Source organism: Cryptotermes secundus, unplaced genomic scaffold (genome assembly GCF_002891405.2).
Source record: "Cryptotermes secundus unplaced genomic scaffold, Csec_1.0 scaffold819, whole genome shotgun sequence".
In the NCBI taxonomy this organism is placed as follows: domain Eukaryota; kingdom Metazoa; phylum Arthropoda; class Insecta; order Blattodea; family Kalotermitidae; genus Cryptotermes; species Cryptotermes secundus.
Window position 1 is genome coordinate 546,847 of NW_019723314.1, and position 21,432 is coordinate 568,278.

At 35.5% G+C, this 21,432-nt stretch overlaps 1 protein-coding gene and 2 non-coding genes across 3 annotated transcripts; 2 read left to right on the plus strand and 1 right to left on the minus strand.

Moving 5' to 3' along the window:
- Window positions 1-1,131: 1,131 nt before the first annotated feature.
- On the plus strand, window positions 1,132-1,203 carry Trnad-guc. The gene has a single exon. It is a non-coding gene; the product is annotated as a tRNA-Asp (tRNA).
- Window positions 1,204-7,583: 6,380 nt separating this feature from the next.
- LOC111861844 lies at window positions 7,584-7,690 on the plus strand. The gene has a single exon (XR_002842337.1). It is a non-coding gene; the product is annotated as a U6 spliceosomal RNA (small nuclear RNA).
- A 1,492-nt stretch (window positions 7,691-9,182) lies between these two features.
- LOC111861832 (DNA damage-regulated autophagy modulator protein 2) lies at window positions 9,183-20,740 on the minus strand. Its single transcript, XM_023846735.2, has 7 exons — window positions 20,720-20,740; window positions 16,509-16,587; window positions 15,295-15,416; window positions 14,161-14,387; window positions 12,328-12,466; window positions 10,530-10,681; window positions 9,183-10,195 (listed from the first exon to the last, which is right to left on the minus strand). The coding sequence occupies exons 2-7, from the start codon at window positions 16,577-16,579 to the stop codon at window positions 10,064-10,066; spliced, it is 843 nt and encodes a 280-aa protein (XP_023702503.1). The 5' UTR covers window positions 16,580-16,587; window positions 20,720-20,740; the 3' UTR covers window positions 9,183-10,063.
- Between the last annotated feature and the right edge of the window lie 692 nt (window positions 20,741-21,432).

Genomic DNA, 21,432 nt, shown 5'->3' on the forward strand with positions numbered 1-21,432 from the left:
CGAGACTGACGTTTGACGCCGCCACCCACCAAGAGCACATACAAATTTTCAGTTGTAAGCCGTCTCGTTAGGCCGTGCTATATGAGGTTAGTCGCCGGCTTCCCAAAGCGGGGGCCTGGTTCGATCCAGGGTCAGGTCAGGGATTTGTGATGGACAAAGTGGCACTGGGGCAGATTTTCTCCGAGCGTAAAGTCAAGACTAATTAAAGGTAAACATTGGAGGGAAAACACATTAATGCATATAAGGAAACAAAAAAATAAAATAATAATAATAATAATAATAATAATAATAATAATAATAATAATAATAATAGTTTCATTATCACAAATCTATGTTGCTATTGACAATTAAGAAATATAAATTANAGACATGATGCACTGAAACAACAGACTACTTTCTCGTTACTTACTACACAGCTTACATTCATGCAGCATGTTAACGAAGGACGGTTCGTTGCTATGGTAACCCGCAGTTGCGTAATTTCAAAGCTTTCATCTCGCCATAACTTTATTTGTGTGCGTGTGCGTGCGTGATATATAAGCGTATGTCGCTCATATTGTGATGCAAATTTTCAGGATCATCTACAAAATTACTTCTGGTCCATGTCGGGGTGACTTGGCAATATTATGGCCATGGTAGAAGTTATACGAAATTCTGTTTCTTTGTTCGGAATATATTACGGAGACAACGAACAGCACTACAGCGCCTAAAGGCTTTCCATTCATTCAGAAACTAGCCTAATATTTTATCCCAGTAACATTTAGTTGGGTGAGGCACTATGCTACAAGCCGGAAGGTCGCGGGTTCAAGTCCCGATGAGGTCATTGGATTTTTTTTTTCAATTGACCTAATACTTTCAGCCGCACTATGGCCCTGGAGTCGACTCAGCCTCTAACAGAAATGAGTACCAGGAATATTCTTGGGAGTAAAGGGCGGCTGGCGCGTAAGGCTGACAACCTTGCCGCCATCTGTGAGTCGATTGTCTAGAAAATGTGGGAACCTCAACATCTCACAACCCTATGGGCCTCCACGGCCTGTAACAAGGATACCTTTACTTGTAAATTCGAATAAAACGCATCCGTACTATGTCAATTTTCTTTCTATTATAAATACAACACCCTTAGTTACAGATTCCTCGGTAGTATAGTGGTCAGTATCCCCGCCTGTCACGCGGGAGACCGGGGTTCGATTCCCCGCCGGGGAGATTTTTTTTTCTTTTAATATATAAATTATTAATCTCACAATTACTGAGTTTTTTAAGAGATCTGATAGCAAATAGATATACTATAAAAATAAGACAAAATTAGAACACGGTTTTCATATACATTTGAATTCTGGCATTCTACATTCGCCCACCGTTTCCCAGTAACTAGGATGAAAACAGTGACAGTAGTTATTATACTTTATATTTATTTTTTATTGGCTCGCCTTAAATAATTCGAATTTTGTAATGCCCAGAATGTATACTTACATTTTAAAATAATGGCTTTCTATTGTATTATCTGTGAATCGTGCATAGATCAAACTAATTTGAATCATACTGTCTCTCGAATGCTCTTGAACCTCTTGAATGACATGTAGACTACGGGTTTCCCAGCAAAATATAGTGTTTCAATGATTGTACATTTATTTACTACCGCTGCTGCGTTTGTCATGTTTGCTATTGGCTACCATGGTTACAGCATTTCGGTAGTAGCGCTCCAACTTCACGAGTTTTGTTGCCGTACCATTTTCATTAGTGATTATAAGAATTAAACAGTACAATTTGGCATGATTTCTGCATGCGTAACATTCATCTTAAATTTCATGAAAATCTGACAACGGTTGACGAGTTGAAAAATACGGACGGCCGGTCATGGTCATCCCTAGAGACGTTCATTTCACACAAATTGTGCAAAGAACGCATAATACCACTAAAAAACACAGTACATTAACTGCTAGAAACTGTTGCCTTAAACTATCAGCAAGCTTCCGTGAATACAATTATAATGATTTTAACGCCACCTGCCGAATCAAACGACGATGCAACCCAGTAGTCGTACTTTTCAAGGTTACCGCCATTCCTTTATCTAGAATGCAGTTCAGCCCAGTGTTATAACTGGAATGACTAATAACGGAAACGGTACAGATGATTTCATACGGTCTGTATTTTCTCTGTTACTCATATTGAAGTCAGACGTAGATCTAATTCATTAGGATGTGTAACAGATTGCGAATAGGAGAACTAAATTTTAAAGAAGTCCTCGGATTCGTAAATTTTACCTGTCGTATTAGTTTTTATATAACTTCACTGGTTTTTCTGTCTTAGTCTATTTCAATTAGTTTCATCATATTTTGACTCAAAAATTTAGTTGCTGTCGNCATGCCAACGGAATTACTCCAGGAGTTGCAAACTAAAAAAACAAAACAAACAATTTCTGGCGACGAATGTCACCAGGGGCCTTACTTATATGAAAAGAAAAATCGGATTTTAATTATAAGGGCGTAGGAGAATGTGAATTATGGTGAGCTGTTGCAGTTCACAAGGTAAACAAAATCCCTGTAAAATACATGGCACACATTTCTTGAAACTTATGGGCTATATGATATATAAATGAAGTAAAATTAATGTAAGGAGGATCATTAGAGTAATTCTTAGCCTACTTTTCTTCTGTATGAGATAATACGAGTATATAGACGTTTGAGGTATTATACTGTCTGTACATATCTCCCCCTCCATTTAAGCCTTTGAACCATTAGAACAATTTTGGTGAAATTCTCTATGAACATTATACTATTGGAGGCAATAATAACACCATGCTTCTTAATTTCCAAGGATACTCACATTTTGTACCAGTCACTTTGTAGTCCTGAAATATTGTGTATGGTAACAGAAACCAAAATAACATCCAGCTCTTAGTGAGGCAATTCTTTCGTATACTGTAAAATGACAATGTGGTGGCTGAGGAGAAATATCCTTCAACTCTTGGTTTGATGGCAATAATATATAAAGCACGGTGATGTGAAAGATTGAGGTTACATCTGTCAAATTTAGCAAGTTTTTCACAAAGATAAATAATGATAATCTGACTGAAAATCTATGCAACAAGAAGGTAGGGTTTATGAGTTTACTCCAAACTCATTGTTTTAGAACGCTGCCATTAGTTAAGGCTTAGTCTGAGCAAATTATGTTTCTGACACTAGCTGGAAAAGTGGATTAGGCACACTATATTCTTAGAAATGAATAGAACACATGGAAAGAAATACTACTTTAACACAAATTCTGAATATACACATACACTGTTATAACAATGAATAAACTGAAAGATTTGAATATAAAAATAAAAGATTTGGATACTATTTCACTTTTCGCTTCAGTTTTATGCCTACTACTGTTTCAAGTTATAAACTCCCACATGCTCCTTCAATTTTTCAGGGAATGTGATTATAGCATTAGTTTTTTTTTGTGGGTTAATTAATGATGCTTTTTCAGTATAAAAGCTGTATAGCATCAGATGGTAGGGAGATAGATGACTGATGAATTGGAAAGTATTTGGAAGCAAGTAATTATAGCCTAACTAAAGCATTATCCTGGAGGAATTCAGAAATACCATGAAAAATCTGTCAGGATGGCTGAAGTTGCAGGTGAAATTCACACCAAGCACTTCCTGAATACAACTGTAGAGCATTACCTCCCGATTAGCCTGTTTTGTTGGGGGTCAGTTATTAATAAAGTTAGAATATTTATGTCTAAAATATTAAGAAATGAATACAATTATTGGGAAGCTCAAGAAATGTCACTTTATTGCATTTATTACATAAAAAATGACTAGTATCAAATAATGTCTTATCTTACTAACCAAGGTAAGTGCTGTGTATACTCAAATAATAGCTCTGTAACTACTAGCTGTAAGGTAAAAAAATATCAACAAAATACTAATCATTCTGGTTCAGAATCCATATTTTATAACATTAAACAGCATTTCATGAATATGGTCCACTTGGTTAAGTATTTCATTTTATCAGCACATTAAACAGCATTTTATGAACATGTCCATCTGGCCGAGTATTTAATTTTCTCAACATTAATACAGTCACTGAGGGTTAAAATGTGGCTGCCACTCCAGAATTATTCTGGGAGGAATTTGAAACATAGGTTAACATATTCACTACCAGTTCCATAACTTTATGGTTTGAAGTTTGCTGTATACCAGTGCAAATCCCATCGAGTGACAGACTGTTGCCACTGTCCACATAAATTTAATATTCTCCTACAAATGTCACTCAAATATTGAGACACTGTAAGTGTAGCTTGTTGAAGCTTGAGAGAAGTTAATAAAAAATCAAAATAAAATCATCATACTGGCTTATAGATTTCATCAGATTCTTAAAATAAACAATTATCTTCCACAACAATATTAACAGACAGGTGTAAACTGTTTTCTCAGCAGTAACAAAATACTGTTTAGAAAACAATTGTCTTCAAAGTGATAACAGATAAAAATTCAGTTTTAAGCTTTTCTCTCAAAATACATTACACTCTTAGTTATCCATTCTAATGAAGGGATAAAATGCATGAATAATAGATAAACTGGATAATCCAACATACTTCATGCAAATTCAGAAATGTGTGCATAGCATCTAATTCTTTTAATTAACTAGAAAACTGTAAGAGTGCTAGAAAAAGTGTCCTGAAAAAAATATGCTTCATTTTTGTCTGCAACTTTCATTCAAAAACATTTTAGTGATTCTAAACTCAAGGTATGCACAGAAACATGTGTTAAGTCGTCAGGTGAAGTGGCCATAGAAATTGTTCTAGCTAAATAAAAATTACATGGATTGATAATTTTCTCATAAAATTGCCCAAGAGTAGATTTCATGAAAATCCAACCAGCTCTTCTTCAATTTTGTGAATTAGACAGATGAAGTGAACTTAATAGGTGCTCTGCAGGGTTTCAAATGTGCAGATAAGTTGCAAACCAGATACAATACACACAACCAAGACTGTACTACAAACATTCCAAAAATCATATTTTATGAGAATAAATTCTGTCAGCATGAACAGTAGTAGTAGATCAGCTTTATGTGTTTATAACAGCCAGAGTATGGAACTTTAAAAGCACGGAATTGGAAACTGTATGCCCCACTGACTTAACTTTCTTTCCATTCAACACTGTGCTACTTCGACTACATAATACTCCATTTTCAAACTTCAATAATAATAATAATAATAATAATAATAATAATAATAATAATAATAATAATAATACACGACTCAAACTGACTTGTCTATTTCACTGCCATAACAATAAGGACAATAAACATGGGGCAGTCTATACTGACATGTAATGAACTAGATATATTTCATCATGTACAAACAATAAATAGAAATGTGTGAAACAGTGATTCCTTCCGCTGTACTATACACAATTTATGTTGTTTATTTTTGTCATTACATATGGCTTGAAAGAAATCAGTTGATGATAGAATGCTGCTGATAAAAAGTCACGTTTTCAGTTGATACCTTTCCAATCATTAAAATGACTTTGCCTGATTTAAATTTGAATTACACGTATAACACTTCATTAGAATTTTGTGTAAGACGTAAGGCAAAAATAAAAAAGCTTATGCAACTGTGAACTGAATGCACATTCAAAAGAATAAAGAGAGGTTCAGTCCTTTACTTATAGCATTATTTGAGTGTGTTCACAGTGTGAGATGTCAGCTGGTGTTCAGTTTCTCCCTGAGAAGAAAATTAACTGTTACAGCATGATTTAAATAGGGGTTCCATCCATGGTCCCCCCCTCCCCAAAAAAATATTGGTATGACTTCACATACCTCATACAATGGCTGTTAAAAGTGGTGTCCTCCAACATCAATTCACATTTCACACCACCATAAATTCTGACACATTATGAAGTTCACCTGTGATTTCTACAGTATTCTGGAATTCAAACTATATGGCCTTCCAAAATGATGGGTTATTTCTGCAAGCTTTGTTTCAAATTTCCCCACAAACAGAAGTCACACAAGATGGTGCACCACAAATATCTTCTATTTTAACATCTTTAGGACTATTGTGGCACAGAGAACAGAAGCTTTGGAGACACTGTATTCTTGGTAAATTGACAAAGGAACTTTCCTGGACCCAATTTGAATCTTCTTTGGATGTCAGCACACACTTTAATTTATGTTGCTTCCTATCAGCAACTGACCCAGTGTCATGCTACTTTTTGTACAATTCTGACACATATGGTTTGTTGGGTAAAGCTGATTCTGGACTCTACTCATAAAATTCATGAACAAATCTGTCATAAGATTTCTTCTATCTAATGTGATTTTCAACAACAAATATGCATTGTTCAAAACTGTGCAGTGAACCCTATTTATGTCAATGCATGGATCACTGCATGCTGACCACCAACTAGCCAAATAACTGTTCGAATAAAATGCCATAACTACTGGACGAACCCCTTTGTATACATGCATGTATAAAGTTAAATAAATTATACACAAATACTATCATCATCCACAATAAAATATGTAGATGTCTGTCATACACACATAGACATTATTAAGCTAGTACAAAAATTAAAAATGACAGGCAAATTGAAGAAAGACTACCTGGATAAATGTATGTAATGAACCTCTCAGAAACAAAATGATTGTGCGCGCGTGCGCACGTGCTTGTGTGCGTGCGTGTGCGTGTGTGTGTGAGACATATGGATGCACTGTCGGAAAATTTCCAGTGTGAGTTACCACAAGTTGGCACCAAGTGGAAGAATACTGATTGAGACATCAGAAAGAAGGCAAGAGCTGAATTTGGTTTAAGTGAAAGACAGTGAACAAAGAAGTTAATGAACCAAGGAGAGGAATCTATTTTCTTTAAATTCTGCATCCTGTTGTATTTTAAGGGCTATAATACTAGTAAAACTAAATTTTACTTTGAAGGACCATTGAATTTCAACATAATTCTAGTAGAACCAGGGGTTTATAAAATTCTACATAAGGATCCCACACAGAAACTTCTTACCAAACACAAAACTGTCCTTCTCGCTGACTTGAAATATAAACTGATTCCTTACCACAGCATCCACCCCACTCCTATGGATTTCCAAAGATATACAAACCTGACACTCCTCTTAGACCAATAGTTATCTCTATTGACTCTCCCTGTTATGCCCTAGAAGATTTTCTCCACAAGGTCCTGAGCCCTCTAGACTTCTTCAGGAATAGCTTAGAACAATTCATAAAATTTATACAAGATATCAACCTTCAAAACAAAGACTACCTTGTAAGTTTTGACTCTGTCAGTCTATTCACAAACATACCAATGGAAGAAGACTTATAGCTTATAAGAAATATGACTAAATACAGATTGTTCTTTCCCCAGAACACTCACCTTTAGAAGCTGAAGACATAATGGGATTGCTGGACATCTGTTTAACAACTATGTAGTTCCAGTTGGATGATAAATTTTATCAGCAAAAAAATGGTACAGCAATGGGAAAATCACCATCTCTGGTGGCCAGTAATATATTTATGGAACAGTTTGAGGAAATGGCATTTGATGCAGCAGACTACAAACCCGCTAAATGGCCCAGAGTACTCGCTTCAGTGATACATATACTAAAATTGGAATGATACAGAGAAGATTAGCATAGCCCCTGTGCAAGGATGACATGCAACATCGTGAAGTGTTCCATATTTTTATGGGCCGTCCCATAGTTCAAGTGGTTAGTCGCTGGCTTCCCACTGCGGCGGCCCGGGTTTGATCCCGGGTCTCATCATGTGGGATTTGTGGTGGACAAAGTGGCACTGGGGAAGGTTTCTTCCAAGTACAGTTTCCCCTGCCACTCTTCATTCCACCAATTGCTCCACAATCACCCTCACCTATCATCTGGGGCTAGTACAATAGGCCAGAAGTGGCCGCAGTACAAGGGACTTAGTCCCACCCCACTAGCAATAAAAAAAATGGTTCAGATGTCAGTGACACTTTCATGGTTTTGGTCACATGAAGCAGCAAGATTACAGTAATTTTTTCACCATCTCAACAGCGTTCAACCTACTGTCAAATTCATAATGGAAGCTGAAGCTGATGATACCCCTACATTCTTGGACATTTTGGTCATGAGGACGGGTCAAAAACTGGCCCTGAAAGTGTACCGGAAACATACTCATACAAGTCATTATGTGCACTTCAAATCCGACAACCTACATCGCATAGAACAGGGAGTCATTCATAGTTTGCAGTTGAGCGAAGATCAGGTGTTAGGGCCAGAAGGCCTTCAACAATGAAATTAAGAAAGCAAGACATGATCTGATACTTAATGAATACACACAAGAATTTCGTGACTCTATAATGAAACTATCGAGAAGCAACCATCCTTCTTCATATAAAACATACTAGGGCATTGTCATCCCATATGTTAAGGGTATCTCTGAGAAATTTGGATGCACTGGAAACAGTTTCAATATCAGGACCATTTTAAAAACTAAACATACACTCTGTAGGACATTGACGAAAACTTGACCAGTTACAGATGCCAGCAGATGAAGCAGTGTGTACAATATCACATGTGATTGTGGCAGATGTTAAATTGGTGAAACAAGCAGACCTTTAGAAGTATACATCAAGGAGCACAAATATAACCTGACACAAGGTCTGCTTAAAATATCAAAATTAGCCCAACATGAGTACAAAGCCCACAGGATATATTAGAAAGGAGCAAAGTTCTTGCAGATGGAACCAAACGTCACATACAGACAATACAAGGAATCCGCCCACATCTCTGACAAACCATCTGACCAGTCAACCCACCTTGGACATCTCTCCCATTTGGATTCCCATTATCACAGCAGAAGTAAAAAAACTACAACTCCATCGAGTGTAGATTAAGAAGCAAAATGTTGTGTTTTTTATGTTGGTACCATACAGAGAATTTATCTCTACAGTGATGACTTCTCTTCTGATAGTACTTCAGTTCTAGGCCTCATACTTGTGGAATTTCTTAATGTTTTGTCTTAACTCTTTCAGATGGTTTGTCCCGTGCTTGGTTTGTATACCCTATCTTATATTGGTGCAGGTGTCCAGAGATAGGGACTAGCTCTGTTGATTTGGCCCAACTGAGTAGATTTTACCTGAAGATGGAGACACAATCCAGTCTCCGAAATACTGTGTTTTAAATAAAAACAGGATGATGGATAATGTCCAGAAACATAACATTTATATAAGTATGGTTAATTCTGAGTAAAACATACTTGCATCCTTTATGAAATGTAATCACAAGCATGTTTGAGGTCGATATGCAACTACTGAAAGCTCTTTACAACATTGTTTCTGGTAACCTTTCATACATACCTCTATCAGTAAAAATGGTATACTTATAAAAATACTATTCACAAACATATCATGACGATGATGATTTAAACATGTTTTTACATCACAGATTCTGCCAATTCAAATTGAGGCTTAGTACAAATTAAAACATGGATAACTGCTCAGTATCTGGTTCCTTCCACCACAACCTTCTCTCCCTAACATACTGAAAGACCAAAAAAATATTTTCTTAGAAAATGTACTTAATGGAATTACTATAATAATAGCATACTCAAATTCACTCCATATCCAACTCACAATGGAGAGTCCTAAACATGTCTTCAATAAATTCTGTGAGGCATCGAATGGCTTGGAAGAAAGCTGCTACCAGCAGTGACAAAGAAAGCGATAAGAGTTTACTAGGAACTAGTTCACTGGTCTGTTGACCAGCAGAGGCATTAGATGGTGTAATACTATGCAAATCATTTCTTACATTGCTTGGTGATGATGGTGTTGAGGCAATTATCACAACTGAATGTGGCAACTGGTCACTGCCTCTGTTCATTTCATCTTGATGATTAAAACAGGTATGAGACTCATATTCAGATCCTAATAATACATCCTCTTCACTTACAGATATTTCTGAAAGAGAACCACGGCCACAACGTGTCCGTCTTGAAGCAATGATCACGACAGAATGCTGGTTTGCTGAATCTTGATTCCAGTTGTGAGAAGTTATTGCATTGTGATTGGCTGTGATCTTCAGTCAGGTAATAATACCACCACCCTCTTGACTAACAATAACATTAACTTCATCTGCAGTAGAAGACTGGTCTATAATGGGAGAAGCTTCACTGTTGTCACTGGATGTTCTGTTTCTTTCAAGGGTTAGAAATATCTGCAAAGAACATGTATAGGATTAGAATATGATGTACTTTGACATCTGATAAATATACTTTTTGTATCTATGGAAGGATGTCTGAAAGCCTGTGAATGTAGCAGTTCACAGTAATATGTGGTGTTACGTAGGCTACAGACCCCTTTCACATAATCAAATCATTATTTCCCAGGAGAAATAATAAATTCACATTATTGCATCTTTGACAAATATCTTATTATTTTCAATTTCCAAATTTTTCTTTCTAAGAATCACAAGAAGGACATCAATAGTTTTCAATTACTAATTGCAATATGCATCACAATAGGTACGATTAACTAATAATATTCCAAACCTGAGGTTCTTCAAGGTTAATTGTTCGAAACTCTTGAACAAAAGACAAAATAAATACACAAAATGATGTGGCAACAATCCATTCTGAAACAGTGCTAGCTACATGCATCTCCCATCCACCATCTTCAGGATACCATTTCCGTGGGTCTTTCCCTGTCAAAGAATACAATGACCATCATTTTCCACACTGATAAATGACATTAAAAAAAGGTACAGAATGTAGAAATAACAAACAGAAAGAAGCCTGACTCTGTGCCTCAGTTTTGAAGGGTAAATTTGACAGAACCTTCAATTGAGTGTGCTGTTGTTCTAAACAGGATTTTGCAATCAGTTTTTAAAAGACTGTAACAATTACATACTACACAGTTTCTCTTGAAAAAAGTTGATATGTGCTCAGTTGGTCAATAACTTCTCAATATTCACTGAGAGTTCACTGCCACATTCTCAAGAGCCCATCAGTGGTATTTTGGGCCAACCAATCTAGTCCACACATTAATTTCTTGAAGATTCACTTTAAAATTATCCTCCCATCCACACCCAGATATCCCAGAAGGTCTTTCCATGAGGTTTTCTGATCAAAACTTTGTATGCGGTTCTCATTTCACCCTGCATGCTACATCTTCCTCCATTTAGTCACTAAGCATAAAAAGATGAAGATAAAAAATTAAGAAGCTCTTTAATATGTCATTTTTTTTTCCAACTCTGTCGGTTCTTCTTCCTTAAGAAAACCTATAAACATATTTATTATAATAATTTAACTGAATTCTTTATTTTTAACACCCTCAGCAGCTACAAGAGTCAATTATAGGGTCAGCACAAATAGTAAAAACAAGATAGTACACGTATGAAAGACAAAACAATACATGGTACATAAAAGACATTCTAGTGCACAGTACACATGGAACAATTCTAGTATTTGCACAACGCCCTAATCATATAATAAAACTGAATGTAGTACAGTAACTACTGATCAACCAAACTAAACAGAAGACTAACGTTAAAAAACTGTTGCTACTGCTGCTGGCAGTCAGAACGCCAAGCCAATTGCTGACCCACTTTGGCCTCGCTGATCCAGCATTTCAAAAGTCTCATTTGGATCCTTGTTCCATGTGGTTTTACAATGTCTAATAGTTACAGAAGTCTGTTTCTTTGAATTCTGTCAAAATCATCCATCCAAATGACTGAAATATTTTGCAACTTTATCCAATACTGATTCTCTTTGTACTTCTTTTAAAATTAATTTCTTTTAGGTCAATTAAAGTGTATTTTGACATTAATTTCACAAATTTCACTTCAATATCTCTACTTCGTCCCCCAAGTCAAAACATTGAGTGGAGTCAGCATACACAGTAATCTTGAAATGCTTCCCCCAGCATACTTATCAGTGGGCTCCATTCTGCTGCTCATTTATTTCCAGCACATTTGACATTCTTCCATGAAAAATGTAAATTATTTCTTATGAAAAGAAATTCTTCTGCCATTTGTTTGTACAGATGTTCGGAAGTCAAAGACCAAGTGCACAATTAAGTGCTCAAATGAACCTAAGATGAATGACAATTTTGAGGTTATAAACAAATTTTCATTCCCCATCTAGTACTCTGTGCAAATATGCAATAATTAATTTATTACAGATTTCAAATTAACAGACAAAATATTCCTCTTGGTGCACATTTGTGATCAAATTAACAAAAGCAAAGCTGTAAAGGACTATAAATACAGCTGGAAATAGATAAGTTTCCCTGGTGATTCAGCAGACATAAATTAGAAGAAATGTTTCAGTAACTATTCTATTAACATACCATGAAATTCAAGATGTGAAATAACTCCTGTTATGCTGAGAAGAATAAAGAAAATAGTGCAAACCATAGCCAATACAACTCGCATATGAGCCATAATTATGCCATTTGCTAATGGATGTAAGTAATACGAACATATTGCCTAAAAAAGAGAGAAGTACTTGTGAAAACCACATGTGAATGTAAAGATGCATTCAAATTATTTATGGCCACAGTGAAGACAATTTCATACATACAGTTCTTCTGCCTGTATTATCATTATATCTGAACCAAACTGAAGGCTCTGAACTAAACGACACATAGTGCATAACCAAAATACAAAGTATTCCTCTGTCTATACAGACAGGCTACTGCAGACACAATGTAAAGTTAACTGCAAAGGAAAACTAAAGGTGAGTCACAGTGAAAATATGTGAACACTTTTTTGTTTGTGCAATTTATAAACCCCTTAAAAACACCGATTACTACATGTACCAGCTGCTTTAGCATTACACAGCTCTTGATTTTGCACACAGAATATACTTATGGACTTGTTATAATTCTTGGAATAAACATGACAATTTTCACAAACAGCATTAAATGATTGGTCTCTGTGAAGGAGATGCCATGTGTTGTCTGTAGGGTAGGAAGTGAATTTTTAAATATTATTCAGATAACTTTAAGGTTTCAAATGGTTAAAATATACAGTATACACCTGATTATCCATGTGCAGATTATCTTGTTTGTGGCTTATCCACATGCTTTTTAGGAATATTTGCAACCTTGTAAAGCGCCTGTTACAGTCACTCTGTGCTGTAAACCATATTTCTGTGTGCATGAAACAACTCAAGCACCCCTGGACAGTTCTTTTAAGAAATCTGATATTGGAGAATGTTAAAAAAAACTGCTGAAACATTTCAGTTTTAATTCTGATTGGACAATTTTAACTACTTTACATTTAGCTCAATCAGTACATGGTTGGCCAAGAGCTAGATGATCCAGATTCAATTATCAGCAGGAGCACATAGTCTTTCCTTTGTTATCATGTTCAGATTGGTTCTGAGGATCACCAAGCCTCCTTACAAATGCTTCTTTCTTTTCTTTCTTTCCTTCTTTCTTTCCGTGCATGAGTGTGTGCATGAGCCAGTCTGTGTGTGTGGAGGGGGGTTGCCATCAATGTCCCAATAAAACATACTTTGGGCTGCATAAATTGTGCATGTGCGTATATACATGAGTGCACTGAATTACACTAACTTCCATTATTATCGCAGCAAAACTTATTCAGGATTGACTAAATTATCAAAACTGACCAATTTTTAAATATGTAACTATTTTATTTACTTTCCTCAACACCAGAGGGAAAAATTAATTAATGTGAAGTCAGCTCCATTGCATATACATTTATGTTTTGTTCAATATTCACCATACTGAAAAATATTTCACATTAAAGTTGTATACCTTGATAAGCTCTGTACTTAATGTTGTACAAATCTTTTGTTGTAACCTGTTTCTGAGAAAAATGAATAAATTAGATCTGAGCTTTATGTAAAGTAGGGCTTTACATTTGACAGTTACAAACCAAACCTGAATTTGAAGAAAGTCGTCTTCTGGGTTTAGGCGCCGTGTATTCTTCGTTTTGGCCATTCACCTGCTCTGAAGATGGAGGCGATATGTTCCTCCGAAACGTCGGCCAAAACGAAGAATACACGGTGCCTAAACCCAGAAGACGGCTTTCTTCATAGTCATCACCATGAAAACCTCAAAACTTACAAACCTGAATTTGTTTGGCAGCTGCTAGTGCATTCACTATATATAAACAACACAAAGAATTGACATAATACACATACACGTACTTACTTGGAGCCAGATATATACAGTCCCAAGCCCAAAACAAAGAAAGGCACCAGTAAGGTGAACAATAATCACGTTTGTTTCTTGGAAGTTTGCAACAAGACTGAGTCCAAAACAGGACAGAAATCCTGTCCACAATGCAATTTTGTTATGTTTAATAACAGCCGATGTCAGTGCATAGCTCCGATAATATTCATCTATTTGCCTGTAACGTATGTAGATCACCATAACCACTGGAAAAACAATTCAAAGCATAACGTTAAAGAGACATAAATTACTTATATCAAAAGAACACAAGAATAATGAAATACCAAGAGTATGATCTCCTAGAATGTGACACTGTGTAGTCTGGTAGAAGTTCACTATGTTACAGAGAACTCTACTGATTCCATCTTCAGGATAAAAGAGTAAGTCGAGCTAGCAACAAGCTAATAGCAAGTAAGCCTCTGCTTCCTGCTATGCTTGGCTTATTACTCTTTTATCCTGATGATGAAGCTAGTACATTTCTCCAAAACATTAGCAGACTTCTACAGAACTACACAATGTCACATCCCAGAAGACAGTAATTTCAAAATCACCATCATGAGAACCTCAAATCTAACAAAAATATCATTTACGAATACAGGTGGACTTCTAAAACCTACAGATTGGATCTGGTCCTCAAGTTTAACTGGTACCAGCCTGGTGAGAAATTTTATTTCAACAATCACAATAGAGAAATTGCACAGACATTAATTGGTTCAGGTATAACAAAATCTCAGCTCCAACTTGTGTCCAAAATATTTGCTCACCCATGTTCTAGGTAAGTCAAATATATGATTTTGTTTTCTGGTAAAATTCTAAAATACAATACATTACTCTGGCACATTCAAACTTTAAACAATTTGCTTCAAACCTGGTACATAGTTTACCTATGTTTATCCCACGCTGCCACTTCTAACATGTGGTGAGCTCTCTACATTAAATTTCATTACATTAATGTGACTTGAAAATAAAGCAGTTGAACAAACAGCAGAACAAAAGAAATGGTCAAGGGTTCAGTACCAATGAAAACATTTTTTCTGTTTATTAGCATACAGGAAAGCTGAACAGTTTAGTCTACTGCATTTTCAGTATATAGATTTATTAACATGAACTCACGTAAAACTGTCCCACCATTCATTAGTTGACCAAAGACACAACTCTCTGGTGAATAAGTAGCTGCATCACTAATATACGGAAAATCAGGTTCAACATGACCTAGCAACACTGCAGCTATGTATCTGGAAATATTATAACATAAACACCATTACTATGAAAACATTTTGTACAGGAAATAATGAGCAACTTAAATCACAAAAATCAACAACATATACATACTTAGGTTCTATTTCTTTCACAAATTCGGTAAAATGGTGTAGAATAAAAGTAACTAAATAAGCTGTGTGAAATGTTCCATAATATATGTTATAGTATCAAATGACACTTAAAATCTTTGTCCCTCCAAGGAAGCACTTTCAAAGGGATCTTTTGATAGGGAAAACTGCAGGGAGTGTCTGCCTTATGCTCTAATTTTTGGGCTTAAGGCAGATAAATGCAGTTCAAATAGTAATTTTTTACACAATATCATGGAAATAAAATTAATTTGTTCCACCATAATCCATTTTCAATGCTTTAGTGAAAAACACAAAAAATAAGATAAAAAAAGAAAGGTCACACAGAACAAGTAGATTCTAAAGGGTTCTGACCATGATTCCTCTTTCTAACAGACCCAACAGAGTAGGTGTCTCCTATCCCCTCATCTAAGTATGGAAACAGATCCGGTTTCTGAAACGCTGTGCTCTTCAGTGTTCTTTAGAACACTGGAAGAGGGACAAGTCCAGAAACCCTGTAACCTCGAGTGTCATAGAAACATTTTAATGAATTTAAACAAGATACAATATGAAAATTAACAAAATTAGGTATTTAAATTTTAGAACAAATTCTGGAAGTACTTAAACTACAGATCTGTATCTATAATGTTAATATGAACCTGAAGAGGGAGTCATGGATCCTCCACCAAATCTTATGAAACAGGTGTTTTTAAACTTTCCTTTGAAATTTTAAAGTACTACTGCAAAATGGTCTACAGTGCCAGTGCAGATGGTGGAATATTTATTGAAATCATTGCCGCAGACAAGCATAACTCAGCGTTAATGCGGAAGGCACCTATAAAGTCTGTAACTGAGCTTCAAAAGTTTGCATGCTCTAAGTATGTACACATATTGTGTCATGTCAGTATTTGAATTCCTACTTACAATAAGGGGTCACATGAAACTAAGACAGGATACTTTTGGCAATTTTTACACTGTAACATTTTATATAATCATACTCACGTTCCTAAAAATGTGCATGGGAAAATAACAAATATGGCCAGAGGTAACAGATAAACTCTTTCATAAGCCATGATGCTTTCTGAAAACAGAAAGAGGTATCAGAAATTTCTATAATACAAGCAGATTCAATGCCTTGTCTATAACATACACATTACATTTAATTACAAATGAAGAAAAATTGTACAAGCCTGAATCAGATAAATTTATAATTGGACTGACACATCACAGTACATCCAGTTGGCTGAACTATGAATAGTATTTCCAGATCTGAGCATGCTCACTAGTCTGCATTTTCATATTGCCATGTTAGTGGAAAGAGAGAGGACTGGGTAAAGCGATAAGAAGAATGTTAGCTTATATAAATAAATTCTGAATAGAACGTATCTTAGCAGCAATTGAGTTGGTTTCCTTTCATTCAAAATTATGCTTTTATATGTATCTACGCTATGCAGCAACTGAGTTATAATCCTTTCCAGTGTAAATAAGTGTTTGCTAACATCCTGGAGTAGTACTCAATTTCTTAGTGTTTCAATTTTTTGTCCACCCCCTGTATGTATATTCTATTCTGGAATCTGCTTTTTATTTGTCACTTATCATTATTCAGTCACGTATTCTGGGACTTAAGATCCTGATGTGTGCATCAACTTCCTATTCTCAGGGACAGGAAAATACAAATAATTATGGTACCTAATCGATAATTTTTTAAAGACAGTTATCAGAAATCCTAAGAAACCTCATTCATTGAGTTAGCTTTGCAATAACAGTTAACATCAAATTCAGAGTGAATCTGTGCTGAATCTCAAAACTAAGTTCCTGGCCAACTTCTCTGTGCTTTTCCTTTTCCCTTCTAGCAAATACTAAGGTTTTAAAGTAAAAAAAACAGACACATGTTACTCTGTTACTATATTCATACATTTACCATTCAGACTTACTGTAGTGTCCATTTTGATTTCTAATCCCCCTGCACCAAACAACTTAACAACAAAGTAAAGGTAAAGTTATCCTTGTAACAGGCCATGGAGACCCACAGGGTTGTGCAATGTTGAGGCTCCCACATTTTCTAGACAATCAGCACACAGATGGTGGCGAGACTGCCCGCCTTATGTGAAGGCCGCCCTTTACCCCTAGGAAGATCATTGGTACTCATTTCTGTTAGTGGCTGAGTCAACCCCAGAGCCATAGTGAGGTTTGAAGGATTAGGTCAATTGAAAAGTCCAATGACCTCATTGGGAATCTAACCTGCAACCTTCCGGTTTGTAGCATAGTGCTTCAACCAACTATACTACCACATGCCCAACTTAACAAAACAAAGGGGAAAATTTACAAAGAATATTTAACCAATCTGAAGATATAGCCCATCTAATCTATGAACCAGGGTACATAATACCTTGAGTATGCAACCTTATGAAAGAGAAGTTTTGTGTAAATTTGTCTGAATATTCCACCAGCATATGAATACTGGAAGTATGTTAAGAATGAAAACTAGTAACAGTCTAATGATTATGTAATGTTCTACGTCATTAACTGAAGATGAAGCACCCATATTCCAATAGCAAATGGAGTATAACAGTGTCAATACAGAACATCAAACATAAATTTAAAACAATTTTATTACCATATTGTATGAACAGAATGATACAAATCTAGCTTTATTTTAGTGTTGCAAGTATAATTCTTGGACTCTCTGATCATATGCAGCTTCAATTCACTCAGACTGCACTGTGAGATGTAAGAAGGATGGTTTTGGGCTCATAGCTTCAATGTCTTTAGAAACATAAAATGGAAAGTAAACTATAATAAATATCCAAACACACTGACAACAAGCAAGCAGGCTCAAACAGTAATGCCTCTGTACAGATGATGTTCAGTTCAGATCTCTCCTGGTTTTCAGTTCACTGATCACAGGGCAAAAAAGACAATGCTGTCCCAGTGCTTAACTAATTAATTAATCACTATGCCAAGAAGATGTATGGGAGAATGGATGTACATATCCATGTATTCTTATTGGACCCTTAAATACACTATAAATAAAATCAAGGAAACAAATTATAAATGTCATGAACCTCAAGCTTAGAGGAGATAAGTTACAAATTTTATATTATCACCTGCCATAAGAGTAGCAAAAGAAAGAGCTAAGTGTTTCATTGTGTGGAAAACATTTAAATTTGAACATCTGAACTGAATGCTGATTGGTTACTCAGTTGTAATATAAAGACTATTGCAATAAAGTAATTAGAAGTTATCAGTTAAAGGTAAAGTTGTCCCTGTGCTTAACTAATTAAACACTGTGCCATGAAGGCATATAGGGGAGTGGATGTATAGATCCCACATTTCCGTTAACAGATCAAAAATATAAAAATAGTTTCTTTCAAAATTCTGTCAACCAGAAAATAAATAGCTTTAATGAAGTACTTCCAAGATAGTTTTAGTTCTATATGTAATAATACAAAGGCTGTCATGAATGCAACAATTTATTTGGTTGTAGTTCTTTGTCTTTTCTTCCTCTACACTTCATCTTTCAGCCGTAACTGGCCATCATCAGGTGTATTTTTCACTACGTAGCTGTCACACTGCACACAATCCAAAATCTAAAACACCAGACTGTCAGTTACGTATAAGAATAACGTAGGAACATAGGATAGTAATACAAATATTGGTGTATTACAGGTAATACATGAACGGTGCTGAAAACAAGAAATGGCCGCTGCAGCACATGTAGACACAGAGCAGGTATCCCTGTGATTTAAAACTTTAAATTTTGAATTTTAAATTAAAACATTTTCAATTTTAAACTGGAATTCTAAAATCAAATTAATGAGCATATGTTGGCGAGATTTTAAACAAAACTGACAGGCTGGTGTTTTAGATTTTGGATTGTGTGCAGTGTGACAGCTACGTAGTGAAAAATACACCTGATGATGGCCAGTTACGGCTGAAAGATGAAGTGTAGAGGAAGAAAAGACAAAGAACTACAACCAAATAAATTGTTGCATTCATGACAGCCTTTGTATTATTACATATAGAACTAAAACTATCTTGGAAGTACTTCATTAAAGCTATTTATTTTCTGGTTGACAGAATTTTGAAAGAAACTATTTTTATATTTTTGATCTGTTAACGGAAATGTGGGATCTATACATCCACTCCCCTATATGCCTTCATGGCACAGTGTTTAATTAGTTAAGCACAGGGACAACTTTACCTTTAACTGATAACTTCTAATTACTTTATTGCAATAGTCTTTATATTACAACTGAGTAACCAATCAGCATTCAGTTCAGATGTTCAAATTTAAATGTTTTCCACACAATGAAACACTTAGCTCTTTCTTTTGCTACTCTTATGGCAGGTGATAATATAAAATTTGTAACTTATCTCCTCTAAGCTTGAGGTTCATGACATTTATAATTTGTTTCCTTGATTTTATTTATAGTGTATTTAAGGGTCCAATAAGAATACATGAATATGTACATCCATTCTCCCATACATCTTCTTGGCATAGTGATTAATTAATTAGTTAAGCACTGGGACAGCATTGTCTTTTTTGCCCTGTGATCAGTGAACTGAAAACCAGGAGAGATCTGAACTGAACATCATCTGTACAGAGGCATTACTGTTTGAGCCTGCTTGCTTGTTGTCAGTGTGTTTGGATATTTATTATAGTTTACTTTCCATTTTATGTTTCTAAAGACATTGAAGCTATGAGCCCAAAACCATCCTTCTTACATCTCACAGTGCAGTCTGAGTGAATTGAAGCTGCATATGATCAGAGAGTCCAAGAATTATACTTGCAACACTAAAATAAAGCTAGATTTGTATCATTCTGTTCATACAATATGGTAATAAAATTGTTTTAAATTTATGTTTGATGTTCTGTATTGACACTGTTATACAACGCATCCTATCACACTGTAGTACACCACTAATATGACCAATACGACCGAATACGACTTCGCTCCAGCTTCTACACGTTCTACGCGGTTTACCAAAGATCGATCTTTTCAGTGTATGCAGAAAAGCAACCTCTCATATCGAAGTACAAGGAAAATTCCTGCGAAAATTCCTTTTTATGTGATTGGTTTGATCATTTAATGTGCCTTTTTAGATGACTAGTTTGATCGTTTAATGTTCTAGCATTCTGTACCATTAGGAATTCTATAGTTACAAAGTAAGGTGTTATAACAGACCTATTCGTACTCAAATTAACTCACGCTAAACAATCGTTATTGAAACTCATTTGTATAAAAAATGTAGCTCCATCTCTGTAAGCGGCCATGGAGGCCGATACGGATTTGAGACGTCGAGGCTCCCACATTTTCTAGATAATCGGCTCACAGATGACGGCGAGGTTGTTAGCTTTTACCCCCATGAATATTCCAGGTAAAAGTAAAAAGTAAAGCTATCCCTCTACCTGGCCGTGAAGGCCTATAGGGTTGTGAGACGTTGAGGATCCCACATTATCTAGACAATCGGCTCAAAGATGGCGGTAAGGTTGTCAGCCTTACGTGCCGGCCGCCCTTTACGCTCCAGAAAAATTATTTATTTAATTCCTGGTACTCATTTCTGTTAGAGGCTGAGTGAACCCCAGGGCCATAGTGCGGCCGGAAGGATTAGGTCAAGTGTATGATTATTATTATTATTATTATTATTATTATTATTATGACTGGTTATTAATTTTATTAATTTTATGCTATCACTCACTGGTGTCTTATCTTAGTATTTAGTTACTAACAGTATTAGCAACATTCGTAATATTTCATAAATGTATGTATATATTTCAGTCTTCTTTAGATCTATGTTCACAGATTTATTTGTCGTATTTGTATTTTGTTTTAATTATTTTGTACCTTATATACTCGTGCTAACTTTGTAATTGGCCGCTGGGCTGTTAAGTTATTGCACGTAAATAAACATGAATTGAATT

Bases quoted from the DNA above. Each gene is read 5' to 3' on its own strand.
- LOC111861832 (XM_023846735.2), bottom strand. From the start codon at position 16,579: ATGGCTTATGAAAGAGTTTATCTGTTACCTCTGGCCATATTTGTTATT. The intron at 15,417-16,508 runs GTGAGTATGATT...TAATATTTCCAG, and splicing joins CCATGCACATTTTTAGGAAC to ATACATAGCTGCAGTGTTGC. The intron at 14,388-15,294 runs GTGAGTTCATGT...TTGTTTTTCCAG, and splicing joins GAATGGTGGGACAGTTTTAC to TGGTTATGGTGATCTACATA.